This window comes from Sturnus vulgaris, chromosome 1, assembly GCF_052056855.1.
Source record: "Sturnus vulgaris isolate bStuVul1 chromosome 1, bStuVul1.hap1, whole genome shotgun sequence".
In the NCBI taxonomy this organism is placed as follows: domain Eukaryota; kingdom Metazoa; phylum Chordata; class Aves; order Passeriformes; family Sturnidae; genus Sturnus; species Sturnus vulgaris.
Window position 1 is genome coordinate 43,631,284 of NC_142243.1, and position 13,600 is coordinate 43,644,883.

A 13,600-nucleotide genomic window follows, 5' to 3' on the forward strand; every position below is an offset into this window, starting at 1 on the left:
TGAATGTATCAGCTCCTGTGTGAATCTGAAGAGGAACCTGAAGGTAGGAACAAACAGGTAAAAATAATTTTAAAGCTCTAATCTGACTTTGTCCTTTCTTTCCTTCCTGCAACGTTTTGAAGGATGCACGCCAGAAGTTCCGCTCTGTGCTGGTTGAGGCTACAGTAAAACTGGATGAACTGGTGAAGAAGATTGGAAAATCTGTGGAAGACTCTAAACCTTACTGGGAAGCTCGGAGGGTGGCCAGGCAGGTAAGAACTTTCTGCCTTCTAAGCTTGGGGTGGTAGTTGGAGGGCACTCACCCAGGGTGTTGCTTTCCTTCTATTAATAACACCCTAAGCACGTGCACTTGGCTGGCACTGGCCTGTGTCTTCAGTTGCATGTCAGCCATGGGAATTGATGGCAAAATGGATTTCTTCACAGCCACAGCTGCACATGCTCGTCAAACCCAGAACAGCTACAGCAGGCACAATAGCAAAAGACTGGTTCTCTTCTCTCATAAATGGCCTTTCAGAGCCTTGCTCTTTCCTATTAGTAGTTGTACTTATTTTGAAATTACAGTGTAGGCTTTGTGTATCTTGTTTTTCTTCTTAATGCAAAATGCTCAGCTGCTAAATGGCTGCAGCTGGAAGCTGCAGGGAAAAAGGCTGGAGTGGGGCAGGCTTGGGGAAACCCACAGGATTTGGTGCTGATTGGGTTGTGATGAAGTAGGAATGTGCTAAATGTGGCTCTGAAGTATTTTGGTTTGGGGACAAACTGAGCTTTGCTTTCTCTGTCATCAGGGCCTTAATTCCCATGCCCCAACTACTGCTTATTGGTAGGTCTGTGTAGCTCAGGGAGGGATGAGGTGTGGAAGGAGTAGTGTGACCTGCTGGATGAAGAGAAAGCCAGAAAGCTTGTGACATGTCAGGAAGTATCTCATTTTAGAGAAAAAGCTGCTAAGAGTGGAGTGTGTAGTGGCTTAGGCAGTGCTTCGGCTGGGTGTTTGTGGAGGGTCTTGCTGGTGTGTGAGGCTTTTTGTTTTTTCCCCAAGGGAAGCATGTTCCTGGTTGCTATTTCTGTTTCAGTTTGAGGCAGGAAGAGTCAGGAAGAACTGCCTAGAGCTGCTACTTCTGTGCTTGTCTGGAAGGATGTGTGGGGTGGCATCTGTGGCTGGGTAGCTGAGATATGATTGTGTTCAAGGGAAGAGTGAGAAATGGGGTGGCATGTGTGAAATACATGAAAACTGCAGAAGGATTTTGTTCATAAAAGTAGGTAGAGGGATGAAAAAAGGAGAGTAGCTGTGTGCCAGGAGGCAGAGGTAAGAGAAGGGGGGAGGAAAGAGAATGCATCCTCAGAACAGCACACAGGAAAGGGAGGAATGAACAAGCTTCATTCCCTTGAAAGCTGATGAAGCAAGAACTGGATTGATGGAATGTGGCATACAAGGTAATATGTGACTATGTTGGTGCTTTGAATTGCATAGCATTGCTTTGGAGCCACTGTCTCAGGTGATGGGGATGAGGTGTAGGGGCTGTTAGGCTTAATCCTGAAGACTAGAAGCAGTGTGGCAAATAGTTAAACTCTACCCTGCTTGCTCTGCTTTGAAGTATCTACCTCTCATCTGAAACTGCTCTGAAACCCTGCTCAGGAGGACTACAGTGTGTGCTAGAGATAAACCAGTGGTGAGTTACAGAAGTTAGTAATTGTGTAAACCAGTATGTGCAGTTTGGAAAAACAATCCCTGCAGCCCTGCCTTCAGCATGATCTTATACTTCTGTTGCTATGAATAGCTGGGTAAGGCACAGCATGCATAGGACTTCAAGAGTTACACTTGAAGCACACACTTTGCAGTACTAAAAAAATAATTGAAAGATCAATTGACTTTGAGGTTTGTAACGCCACAAACTCAGAGCAGTGAACTTTGCCCTCTGTCCTGAAGCTGGCAGCAGATTATGTTCTGTAAATGGAATTTTGTATTGTTATGTCTCTGCAACCCATGAAATCGATTCAGTCGTTCTGGTTCAAAGGTACTTTGCAAGACCAATAAGAAACCCAAGCTCCTGAAGGTCCTTAAATTAATAGAATCACTGCTCCAGTAGTAGGCTTGTTAGAGGGGGCTGTATTTTTCTCCCAATCCATTCTGTCACTAGCTAGATTTAAATGCTATTTATCCCGGATCTGTTTATTTGCTACACATTGGATTGTCTTTTAATTCCTTGATAGGATTTTATTTTAAAGCAGGGGTTGCCTTTCTAGCCCCTCATTTCACTTTTTCTTTTCATTTTGTGTAATGAATCTGGTCATGGAACAGAGTTCCCATTTTGTATCTGCTCAGCAGACAGAAGATGGTCTCTGGTTTCCCATTCTCCCTTTTCCTAGTAACATATAACATCTTAAAATGGAAAATGTGAGGGCCAAGAGGAATGCAAGCATTGAACTATGGTGAATCTATCTGGAAGCTGTGAGATTGGAAAGATTGGTGCCAAGTATCAGTAAAGCATCTGCCTAAAGCGTTTTCCTAGTTTTAATTTAATCTAGAAAAGTTCCACTTCACTGGGAGCAAATCCACTATGATAAAGCATGGAGAAAGGGTGAATAGGTAGGGAAATATGAAACTCAAGGAATGTACCAGAGTATTGACATGGTTAGGTGCCAGTTTGCATTTTTCATTTTACTTTGATTTGCAAAACTGTAGAGAAATTGTGGGAAGAGCTTGTTATTTTTTTCATTTAAATTAATAATAATATCTAGCCTATGAAGAATTGTCTTCCTCCTCCTGTCTTTACAGTTATATTAGAGCCATTAGGCTGCCTCCAAAAATATAGGCAGAAGGTTCTTGGGGGCTGAAGCAACCTTAGTTAAACAGTAAGAGAAAAGTGAGTGACTCTACTGGTAAGAGAAAGGGAAGTGTAAATTCCTGTTTGTTGTTTTCACTAAAGGGAAGTAAAAATATGACCTATAGATTTTAAGCCTTTTGGAAGTACAGAATTGCATAATGAATGACTCCTACTTCGGCAGAAATGCAGGAGTTTTCCAGAGTTACTTGCATTTAAGATGTCAGCTGCAGGGTAAGTTCCCTGATGCAAGCTGTATTAAGTCACATTGAGGAGCTTGCTTTCACTTGGCACCATCATGAGTCAATTCTGGAAATACTTGTTTCATCTATTAAGATAAAACCCATTAAGAGGGCAGTGACGTGGGGTCATCAAAAACCAGGTCACCAGCTGAAGTATGACACTGGAGAAGCCTTAGGATGTTGAGCCCTTTTGTCTACTCACCCTTATCCACATCTTGTGCAATCCTGTGTTGGCAGAAGATAGGGAATTCGAAACAAATGAACTCTCCTTTGCAAAAATCCTGTAGGATCTTGTTTGTGGAATGTTTGCCAAGAGAGCCAAGGTTTGGCCTCTCTCAGGGTGAAACTTTGCTTTACCAGAGCTCTGGGCCCTTGGTGTTCTGATGTGAGTGCTTTGCTCTCTGAAATGGTGGCACAGAGAGTCAGGATGCTGTCTGTTGATACCAAAACAGTAATATTTGGCTTTTGCTGAGACTCAGGTGAGATCTAGCTAATATTCTTGCTCAAGGAGATTTCATGTAACTTCTGCCAAGACAGAGCTGTTGTGAGTCCTCATTTGGTACAGAAGTGGGCCTTTTGTGTTGATTGCAGACATACCTTACTGTTTTGGAGCATTTTGATTCCAGTTTGTTGTTTAATCAAATTTTGAAGTACTTGTGCTTCAAACTTTTTGTTTAGCATGTTGCCTTTTCATGTTGTTCTTTATCTTATGTAGCCCATGTTTGGTGGAAGAACCTTGGCACGCAGAGGATTGTACATGTACACAAGCAAAGCCCACATTGCAGGAATATGAAATTCCTGTAATCTAGAAGGTGGCCCGGGTTCTAAATGTTGAGAAAATCAAAGTTCCCATGTCTGTTTGGATTGGGTGGTGGTTTCTTCTTTTTTCTTTTATTTTTTTTCACTTGTAGCTGGTTCCCTAGTTGACTAGTCAAAGAATTAGATTTTTCTTGGTCAAAGCTAATGGGGAAGAAGGGTGAAGTTGCCAGGAAATGTTAATACTGTAAACAGAGGTCCTGAGCCTCTGAGGTAAGGAGTGTCTTAAGCCACTGTTGACTTAACATTTTGCAGGGCTGGGGCTGGAAAGTGCCTAGCAATCGTGTTCACAGCAGTGTCTGAGCAAGGGACAGAGCTGGGAAGCGTGTTACCTCCCTGATGACAGGATGCTGTGCAAAAGAAAGTGTGGTCTGATGCATAAGTCACTGGGCTGGCAGGAGCTGATTTTGTGCTGCTGCATGGCACAGATGAATGACTTCATCTCTTTCTTAGTTCCCATGTAAAATGAAGCTGTCAAGCTGCTGTGAAGCTGAGTTCATTAAGGGAAGTAAAAGCACTTTGGGGTCACTGGGTGAAAGGTGCTTTTAAAACACTGCTATCCATACATCATCACTTGTGAACCCACAGACAAATTGAACAGGAGACGTGCCTTTCTGCTTTGCTTCTGCTGGAAAAAGAATCTGGTAACAGTGTGTTCCCACCCCCACAAATAAAGCAATCCTTGCATTTTTAGTGACCCTAAGCTGACTAAAAGCCCTAGGAGTATTGCTTTTAATTGAGTTTCAGCTTTATTTTTTTTTGTTTGTTTTTGGTTCTTTTTTGTTGGTTGCCTTTTGTTTGATGGTGGGCTGGTTTGGTGTGGTTTTATGGCAGGATGAGGGAATACATTTTATTGGCTCAAATTAGGAGTAGGTGAGGATGCTCTGCTTAGCTTTAGTACTGAGCCTATTTGGGAGAGACATGGTTTTGCTTTGTGATATTCCCTCCAACCCCTCTGCTCACTGCCTCATTTAGCTTTTTTCTAAAAGTGTCAGAAAACTTGCTTCAGGCCAAAATAGGTGAAACATCTGTGCTAGGTCATACCTGTCTATACCTCTTACTAAAGAACTCACCTATACCATGTGTACATACAGGAGTATGTTGGAGAATATGCATGTTCTGCTTCCTCTTGGGTCAGTCTTCCTAGGTTTTACAACTAATTCTTTTTTTCATGTTGTTGGCATAGTTAAGCAGCACTCTTTTGTCTGAAAAGGCTTGGAAAAACCTGCTGGAATGAGTATTTACAGTGGTTCTTCTCCATTGATGTCCAAGCATACCTGAGAGAAAGTGCAGTTGATAGACAAGTAGGGACAGCTGTCCCGTCCTGTTCACTGCAACTTTTAATGTTGTAGAGCTCCTTTCTCTCACCTTACTAATAATCTTTTACTCATGTAATATTTTGTAACTGGATTGCCACATCTGTGTGAACAAATCAGCTGAGAGAATAAAGATTTAAGGGTGAGCTTTCAGTTATTGAGATCCTGCACCTCCATTCTGCTTTTCGTCACAAACCTTGGGGGAGCCCAGTTACCACTGGGAAATTATTTCCTCTCTCAAATGTGAGTTTTGATGTGATTCAGCGAATTTTTTGTTCAAAGTGAATCAGGATGAAAAGCAGCTGCTGTAATCTTGCAGAACAGGAACGGAGGAGGAACCAAGCCCCTTGGTGGTGAAAGTGGGAAGGGTATAAGCAGATAAGAGCACACCTAACCAGCTGGAAGAGTCTTCCTCAGCAGATGAGACTGATACCCTTCTTTGTAGAGATCAAGCCAGTAAATGAACAAAACTTTCTGAAGTGGCCATTGCATCTCAGCTTCTAAGTGTGCAGCTTGAGATGTCTGAAAGTAGTGTGGCAATTATGGAAAGTTACAGATGGTAACTTCCTCAGCTCAGGAAACAAAAGCTTTTTAAATTCATGTGACTTGGAGGTTCAAAACTGCCGAACATCCTGAAAGATTAATTAGGAACTGGAAACTGTGGTCCTGCCAGTGTCAATTCCTGCAGCACCCAAGTTTTCTATCCAAATTCACTCAGTGAGTGAGAACTAATGGGATCAAAGCACCAGCTGGCTCTGCTGGGAAAAGGAGGGCAGCATTGAGTGTGGATGACAGTTCCTGGGTCCAGTTCCAACAGTGGTAGATATCCAGGTCTTTCCCTCTGGTTCCTAGACACAATGTTATCCATTGGTATATGGTCTTCCCACGTCATAAGGAATCTTCTTCTCTGTCCCACTTTTATGAAGTCCTGGTGCTCATGCTTAGGACAGCAAGGAGTTAAGACTGATTTGTCTAATCTGGTAAGTCTATCTTGGCAAAAAAAAAAAATAGGTGGAGGGAGAAGGAACTTGAGAAGCAAAAATTAAATGTCAGCAGAACTGTGACAGACTTGCATTCCTCTTTGGAGACTTGCCATGAAGCTAGTAAAAAGCAAAATTATTGGCACAGTTACAGTGGAACAACCAGCTGACCTTTCCTGGCTGAAGGAGTGTTTCTGGTTAACTGTTCATAAACCAAATAATTATTATGTGGATTCACTTTTTGAAAGGAAGGAATACAGAAACTTGAAAATAAACTTTGACAAACCTTCTGCAAATTCTCCCAAGTGTTTAAGGAAAAAAACAAACACCCGGGACACTTGACTGCTTTTTGTGGCTGTAGTTCAGTGCTGTTGCTGTTGTTAAGTAACCATACAATCATGAAATGGTTGGGGTTAGAGGGGACTTTAAATATCAGCAAGTTCCAGCCCACCTGCCATGGGCATAGGTGCCACCCACTAGACCAGGTTGCTCAATGCCCAAGCCATCCTGTCCTCAAACACTTCAGGGATGGGGTGTCCACAACTGCTCTGGGCACCCTATTACAGTGCCTCACTACTCTCTGAGTAAATAATTTCTTCCTAACATGGAATCTAAATTTCTCCCCTTTTAATTTAAAACCATTCCCTTTGTCTGATCACTAGCACTTTTTTTTTTTTTTTGCATTTTGTATTATTTGTATTTTGGATGGATGCTGCTGCTCTGGACTTTTGCAATAACTAGTCTAGGCTAGCAGTGTAGCTTGTGTTGTTTGTGCCCTGCCTGTGCTGACTATTTGCCCTTTTAATTGAGGATGCCGTCTTGCAGCTGCCCCAGTGGGTCTTGGGGTGCCTTTTGGCAGTGGAAGATGGGAGGGAATGATGCCTGGATTAGGAAGGTGGGGTGAACGTTGTGAGAATGACTCACTCCCTGTGTCTGTAAGTCAGCCATATGGAAATGGCTGTGATTGTTAGATTACTTGGTGGAGAGGCAGGGGAGCAGCTCCCTTCTGAACTGGGACTTTCCTTATGGTTGAGAAACCTGTCTGTGGGATGGAGGATGATGTGATGGCCTCGGTTGGTGCTGCGGCAGGCCAGGCACAGGAGGCAGGCAGGCAGCACAAGCCTTGCCTGGGAAGAGATGACTGGTGTGCTCTGAAGGGAAAGAGACGTGGAACTTGCTGTGTGAGCAATTGGGAAGCTCAGTGCTGTGAAGAAATGGTAAGGGAATGGAACACAGGTGGGCTGTGCAAGAAGTGCCTGAAAGCATGAAGCACTGAGGCTGTGTGTTGTACCTGTTCGCCTGTGAAGCTTTGTGTGTCCTTTTTGCCTTTTTGCTCCCTATGGGCCTGCTCTAGGTCTGAACCCCTTCTTCCCACCAATGTTTTTGTGTTTTTTTATTACAAAACACATCATTAAATCTTGGAGAAACCATGTCGATGTGACGTCAGCCCTCTGGTGAAATGTGGAATTCTCACTGCTGTGATCCCAAAGGGCATTCTCAGTATATTAATCTCTCTTCCCACACGATGCATGGCTGGCTGTGGGGCTGAAGAGGACATAAGCCAAGCAAGGCAGTCTGTAACTTTATTACTGAGGGTGAGGAGTCACTTCCCAGACTTTCACCAGGGAATCCACTGAATTTTGTAAGCCTTTTCTAAAGCAGGATGTACTTTGGATTCAGTCAAGCAAATATTTTGCCATGCTCAAAGTTTGATGGGCTCTGCTGTCATGTTTGCGCAGTTGCATCTGAAACCCCGTGAGCAGCGCGTGGGAGCCACTGCCCTGCCACCAGCACTCGGTGTCTCACTGCTGCTGCACAGAGCTTGTGCTTGGTGTGCTCTGTTTGTTCCACCTGAATGCTTAGAACTTGAAAACTATATTTTAAGTCTTGAATCATGGTTCTGTTGCATTTTCCTTCAGGCCAAAGTAGCAACAAAGCATAGGAGGCAGGGAACTCAGGGTCACTTACCTAGGTCGACAAGCTAGGCTTTGCCTACCTGATTTATTAACATTATTTCTTTACTTAAAGCCTGACTCAGTGTGACTTTTGTGTTCTGGCTCTGTCACCTGGCTGAGCAGCGTGATATTGGAGTGTGTCAAACTGGGTGTCCTTAAACTGCCGAGAAGATGACAGATGTTGCCTGGTCAGCTTCAGAAAGTTACCCCAAAGATCTGATCTGCAAAGGAAATCTCCTTAATGTATTTGTTTTCCTATCAGTCTTACTAATGCAGGACAGTAGGTCAGTGTGGCTGGCAGGTTTTTACCCTCTTAATCTGTCCCATGTTTGGGGACACTGACAACTGTTGCTTCTCAGATGATAGGAAAAAAAAATCCTTGCCTGATTGAAATCTAGTGCTCTGTTGCTTGTATTTCCTGCAGAGGAGGTAACATCTGTAACAATATCATCTGCAAGGACAATGTTTGTGGATAGTGGGAACTAATTTACCCACTTGCTTGTTGAAATACCTGTGTCAGTAAGTTCTATGTGCGTGTCCCCCTCTAAAAGTTAGATCACCTGTATCTCTCTGAGCCTCTGTGCCTCAGTGAATGGGTCTAGTTATTCTGGGTTGGTATTCATGCGCCCTACATTTCTGGTTTGTGTGGGCACAGTTCTGTTGAGGGATGGTTATATAACCTATTGATACAAAAACTGTAATTGGTTTGCTTATGGTTATTTGCTGATGTGTCTTGAAGGGCTCCATCATGTAAATTTGTTGACTATGCACTGTAAATTAGAGATTCCTCCCTCTTCTGCTTTTCTTCGCAGAACTAGAAGAAAATACTATTTAAACTGTTTTGAAGAATTTATCTAGGAGAGATGAAAAAATTACTCTCTCTTTTGGTGTCTCTTTCTCCCACTTTCTTCAACCCTACAAAGCCTCCATCAGTTCTCAGCCATAGTGGATGGCAGTAGTTCAAAGCCAGATAGCTGTTCAACCTCTTCTCCATTAATTGTTGGGAATCAAATGACCTAATTATTTTTCCTACCTTCAAGAATGTGTTTTTTTCTGTTGTGAAATACTTGAAGTGTTATGCAAGTAGGACTGAAGTAATGGAATACTGGGTTAAGTTGGTGTGGAAATACCCTCAATTATTTGGAGTAACAAGGAGAAGGCTAGTGCAGAAAAGTTTGGGGTTTTTTGAGATGTCGGCTGATTTAGGCAGAAAGAAGTGATATAGGTGGTCTGGCTATTATACAATAGCAGATACTGGAACTGGCAGGAAGGTGTAAATGGCTCTCCAAGGATGCTGGAATATGAAAATAGAACAGAATCCCTTTTTTCCTATATTGTTGTATGAAGATTTCAGTAACATCATTTTGCATCCTCTAAAGTTTGGAAAAACCTGAAAGATTAGGTTGTGTGACTGTAGCACTCGGAAAGCTATTGCCAAAACACAGATCTACAGGAAGAAAGCTATTTAAAGGAAATGTTGCTTTGCTTTGTTGTCTCTCACCATTTCCCCTCCTGATTTTTTTCTGGCCTCTAGTAAAGGCTATTTCAAGAGATTGTAAACCACAGACAGGGTAATCTGTTAAAAATAGTAGTTGGTATTTGAGCCTGGGTGGCTTGAGGTCAGGGTGATATCCTACGTACCTGTTTTGTGTGATACTGCTGAAGGCAGCACAAGTCTTGCAACTTCGGGGGAATTTTTTCAGCTAACCAAGTCCTTATTGTGTACAGTAGTCTAAATAGGTGGGAATTTTGGAATGATAAATGTTCATGCTAAGGTCTGCTGCCAGAACAGATGTGATATGGATGATGTTTACTGCCTTCTGGATGTGTTTCGTTATGACTTCCAGTAAAACAGTATGAATTTTGGAGCTTTTGTCTGTTCTTGCTGGAAAAAATTATCTGAAGAGTCTAATTTCTGTATTAGGAAATTAGCATGTGGGTATCACTCTGCATTGACTTAGTTTCTCTAAGAAATACATCTCAATTGCAGCAAACAAAAAGTTGTACTATTAAAGAAGAAATTTTGCTGCCAGGATGTGGAAGAAATGTCCACCTCTTTTAGCTGCTTCTGCTTCTGGTGGTTGGTTGTTTATTGTTTTGTTGTTGTTTGGTTTGTATTGGTAGGTTCTTTTAATTTGGTCAAGTGTGCTAATGGCTTCTTCTCAAAGGAGGATTTTATTGCTGTGACGTGGAATTGACATATTCCCTATTCCCGCTGCTACCTAGACTATTTCCTTCGAGGAATGGACTTAGCCTTTCATTAGTCCAGGACACCGCCTGCAACTTTTTTTGTTTAAGTGAAGCAAGCCTGTTATTCACCTGTGCTATGGAGTTGTGTAATTCAACTAGGAAAAATATTGAAGGGTCAATAGTTACCTTCAATATGTCCCTTAGGAGAAAGATTGTCTCAGAAGTATCTGTGAGCATGCAAAGGTGGACAAGGTCAGCCTAGAACTTTTTCCCAGAGCGTATTCTTGGTATTGAGGACAGGCAGTTGCTGATGGGTGTGAGGCTTTCTGGGAACTGGGAGAACATGTCCAGAGCAGCCCATCAGCCAGGTGAAACTATCCACACGCCTTGTCTTTGCTTATGCCAGTATGCATGCACAAGATGTGCTTTCAGAACCAGGCTGCCAATCCCTTGCCAGCACTCTGGAAACTTCTACTTAAAAGCATTTTCTGCTTTTGTGGCAATTACGTGAGACAACGATCCAGTGTTTCTCCTGAACATACCTGTTGCATCTGTATGTGCTGAATGTTGATTATCTTGGATAATTAGCAAAAGCCACTAAAGCAGGCGGTGTACCTCTTGCAGGGTGTATTTGTGGGAGTGTTCCTTGCTTCTATATTTAATTGCAGCTAAGCAGGCTGCTGCCAGGTGCAGATGAGCATGTAGAGCCTCTGTAAACCTAGAAACCAGCTGTAAGCCCTAGACTCGCTGACTCACTGCCTAAGCTCTCAGAATGCAGGTGCATAGAGCAGGGAGGATTATCTTGGTGTTTTTCTCTCTTAATAAGATCTTTTACCTTGGAGATCAAAACCTGGACATATTTTATCATCCTCTCTTCCAGAAAGCAGCAGCTTAATAATTTTGGCCACAAACAATTGCACAACTAACAAGCAGATGGCAGTGAATGCCCGAGAAGGCTGTGCCTGGATGGTATTAGACTGAAACCATTTGTCATGTTCTGGTGCCACAGGCTTGTTAATTAGTGTGAGTAACTCCAAGCGCACCAGCATCTCTCACCAACCACATGAAAAACAAAGGAGGGGCAGAAGGCTTGGGATAGTGTCTCCCAGGCAATCTCTGCACCCAAGTGAGCATTGCCTCCCTGTTCCTGTAAGGCAAGGAGCTACATTAACTAAAACCAGTGAGGACACCAGCAGGTTTCAGATGATTGACTGCACAGTGGCAATGATCAGCTCAGAGGGGATATCCTTGCCCTCCTCCTTTCACAAGATCCTGGTTACAACCTAGATGGGAGCTGCCAGAGAGCAAAGAAGGGCTGTGGCAGCTGCTTCAGTCCAGTCCAGGACAGGTCTTAACAGTATTTAAGGGAACTGTGTGCTCAGATATTTTCTTTCTCGTTTCCTTCCACAGCCCAAGGAAGGGAGGTGTGATTCTGCCTTTGAGTCCAGCTGTTTGCATGGTGGTAGCAGAAGTAGCCAATGATTGAGCTGTTGGTTGTGTCCTGAACCTTCTGGCTCTTCGAACACACTCGTGATCCTGTCTTAAAGGAGTTACACATATCACTTAACTTTAGCACAGAGCTAGATGTCTCTTGAAATGTGCTTTGTATGTCTGCTCTTATTTCCTGAGCCTTTTTATAGACTACAGGAATGTACACAGAGCCGGGAGTCAGGTCAGTTCCACAACAATTTGGCTGTTAGAAGAGAAGGGTGGATGTGCAATAGGGGACCAAATAGCCCAGTGCAAGTATAAGACACCTAATCAAAAGCAGAGACTAAGGGACACATGGTTTTTGGTGTTCCATAGGAATTTCACTAGTTACACAGCAGGGAGGAAATGGTTTGTGTTTCACAAAACTCTAGCAAGGCTTGTTTTCATTTTGCCCTCTCAATCCAGTTAAAAATCTTTCCATCTGCTTTTGAAAAAACAAATTCTAACCCATGTTCAGTTGTATAGCTTTATAATAAACTGCTTTAAGAACATGAAGGTATTTCAGATTCTTGAGAGACTGTATTTTTTGATGCAAAGAGTCATCGTAGATTATATAGCTCAGGCCTTGTAGATCTGTCAAAATGAGGTCATTCCCAAGGCCTTGGATTTTAGAAAATTTATGTATAAAAGTACAGCTGGAAGAGGTTTCTGGGGTGTTTTTACTACTTTTCAGTTCTGGTTTGGATCAGAGTTTTTGGGCTATAGGGAGAGGAGAAAGGAAGGTTATGGTCCTTAAAAAAAAAACAAACAGAGCCCTTACCCCCCTCCCCTTCAGTTGCACCACTAGGCTGTTTATTCAGGAAAATAAATACGTCTGAGTATGTGGGATAACATTCAGTATCCCTGCAAATTTTGCAAAAATGTTCTTTAGATTTTGAGAAGCTAAGAAAATTAGGATGGTATTTGATAGAAATTCTGGTTGTACAGGACCTTTGGAGGTCATCAGATCACAACTTTCTGCTCAAAGCAGAACTGTCAAATTGCTGGATTGCATCAGCCATGGCTTTGCCAAGTCTTGGAAGACTGCCAGGGATGGGGATTTGAAACTTTTCTGTGCAACCTCTCTGCAGGATTGGCCAGCCAAGGCCCTCTTAGTTTAGCCTAGGACATGGTTTGCATTACTCCCCATGAGACTGCACCTTCTCAGCTTTCTCATCCTGACACCTGTTGTAATGTGCAGGTCCTTTCTGACAGGGCTGACCATGGGATTATTCCACCCCAAGTGCAGGACTCCACAGTCTCCTTGTTGTAAAGTGTCTCTTGGTCCAGTCAAGTTTCCCAAGGTCCATCTAGGCTGAGGTTCTGCCTTTTCAATCACCTCCTCTGACTTAGTGTCATTTGCAGATTTGCCGTGGCTGGAGCTGCGCCAGTGTCAAGGTTGTTGTTACTTGTTTGGATGTTGAGCGTTATGAGCCCTTGTGCTGACATCTGGGCTGCTGCTCTTGTTCCTGCCTGCCAGCTAAATTAAAACAGGTTCAGGAAAATTGAAGCCAGAATAGCAGCACTCAGTGGTGGTTACTGTGAGTGGTGCAGCCAGCACTCAACTCCCCCTTTTTAGGCTTCTGAATCATCGAATCTGCTGCAGTGGAGGGTAAGATGGGGATGCTGTGGTCAGTGTGTGGTGATCCTGCTGTCCTCATCCCTTCCAGAAGCTTGTGCAGAATGTCCTGGTGTAGTCACTGCACTCAGAGGGATCCCTGAAGGCAGGCTGTGCTGCAGCAGCTCTGGTGGGCGATTCATGGAGCAAAGCTCCTGTTTCAAAACATGTTCCCTGTTGTACTTTGCACAGCAAAT

The 13,600-nt window shown here is 43.2% G+C and overlaps 1 protein-coding gene across 1 annotated transcript in view; it reads left to right on the forward strand.

Moving 5' to 3' along the window:
* Positions 1 to 13,600, forward strand: part of SH3BP5 (SH3 domain binding protein 5) — a 51,110-nt gene that overhangs the window by 12,253 nt on the left and 25,257 nt on the right. The window contains exon 3 of the mRNA XM_014878381.2: positions 123 to 251. Within this exon, the coding sequence (XP_014733867.1) occupies positions 123 to 251 (129 nt within the window). The remainder of the gene's footprint in view (positions 1 to 122; positions 252 to 13,600) is intronic.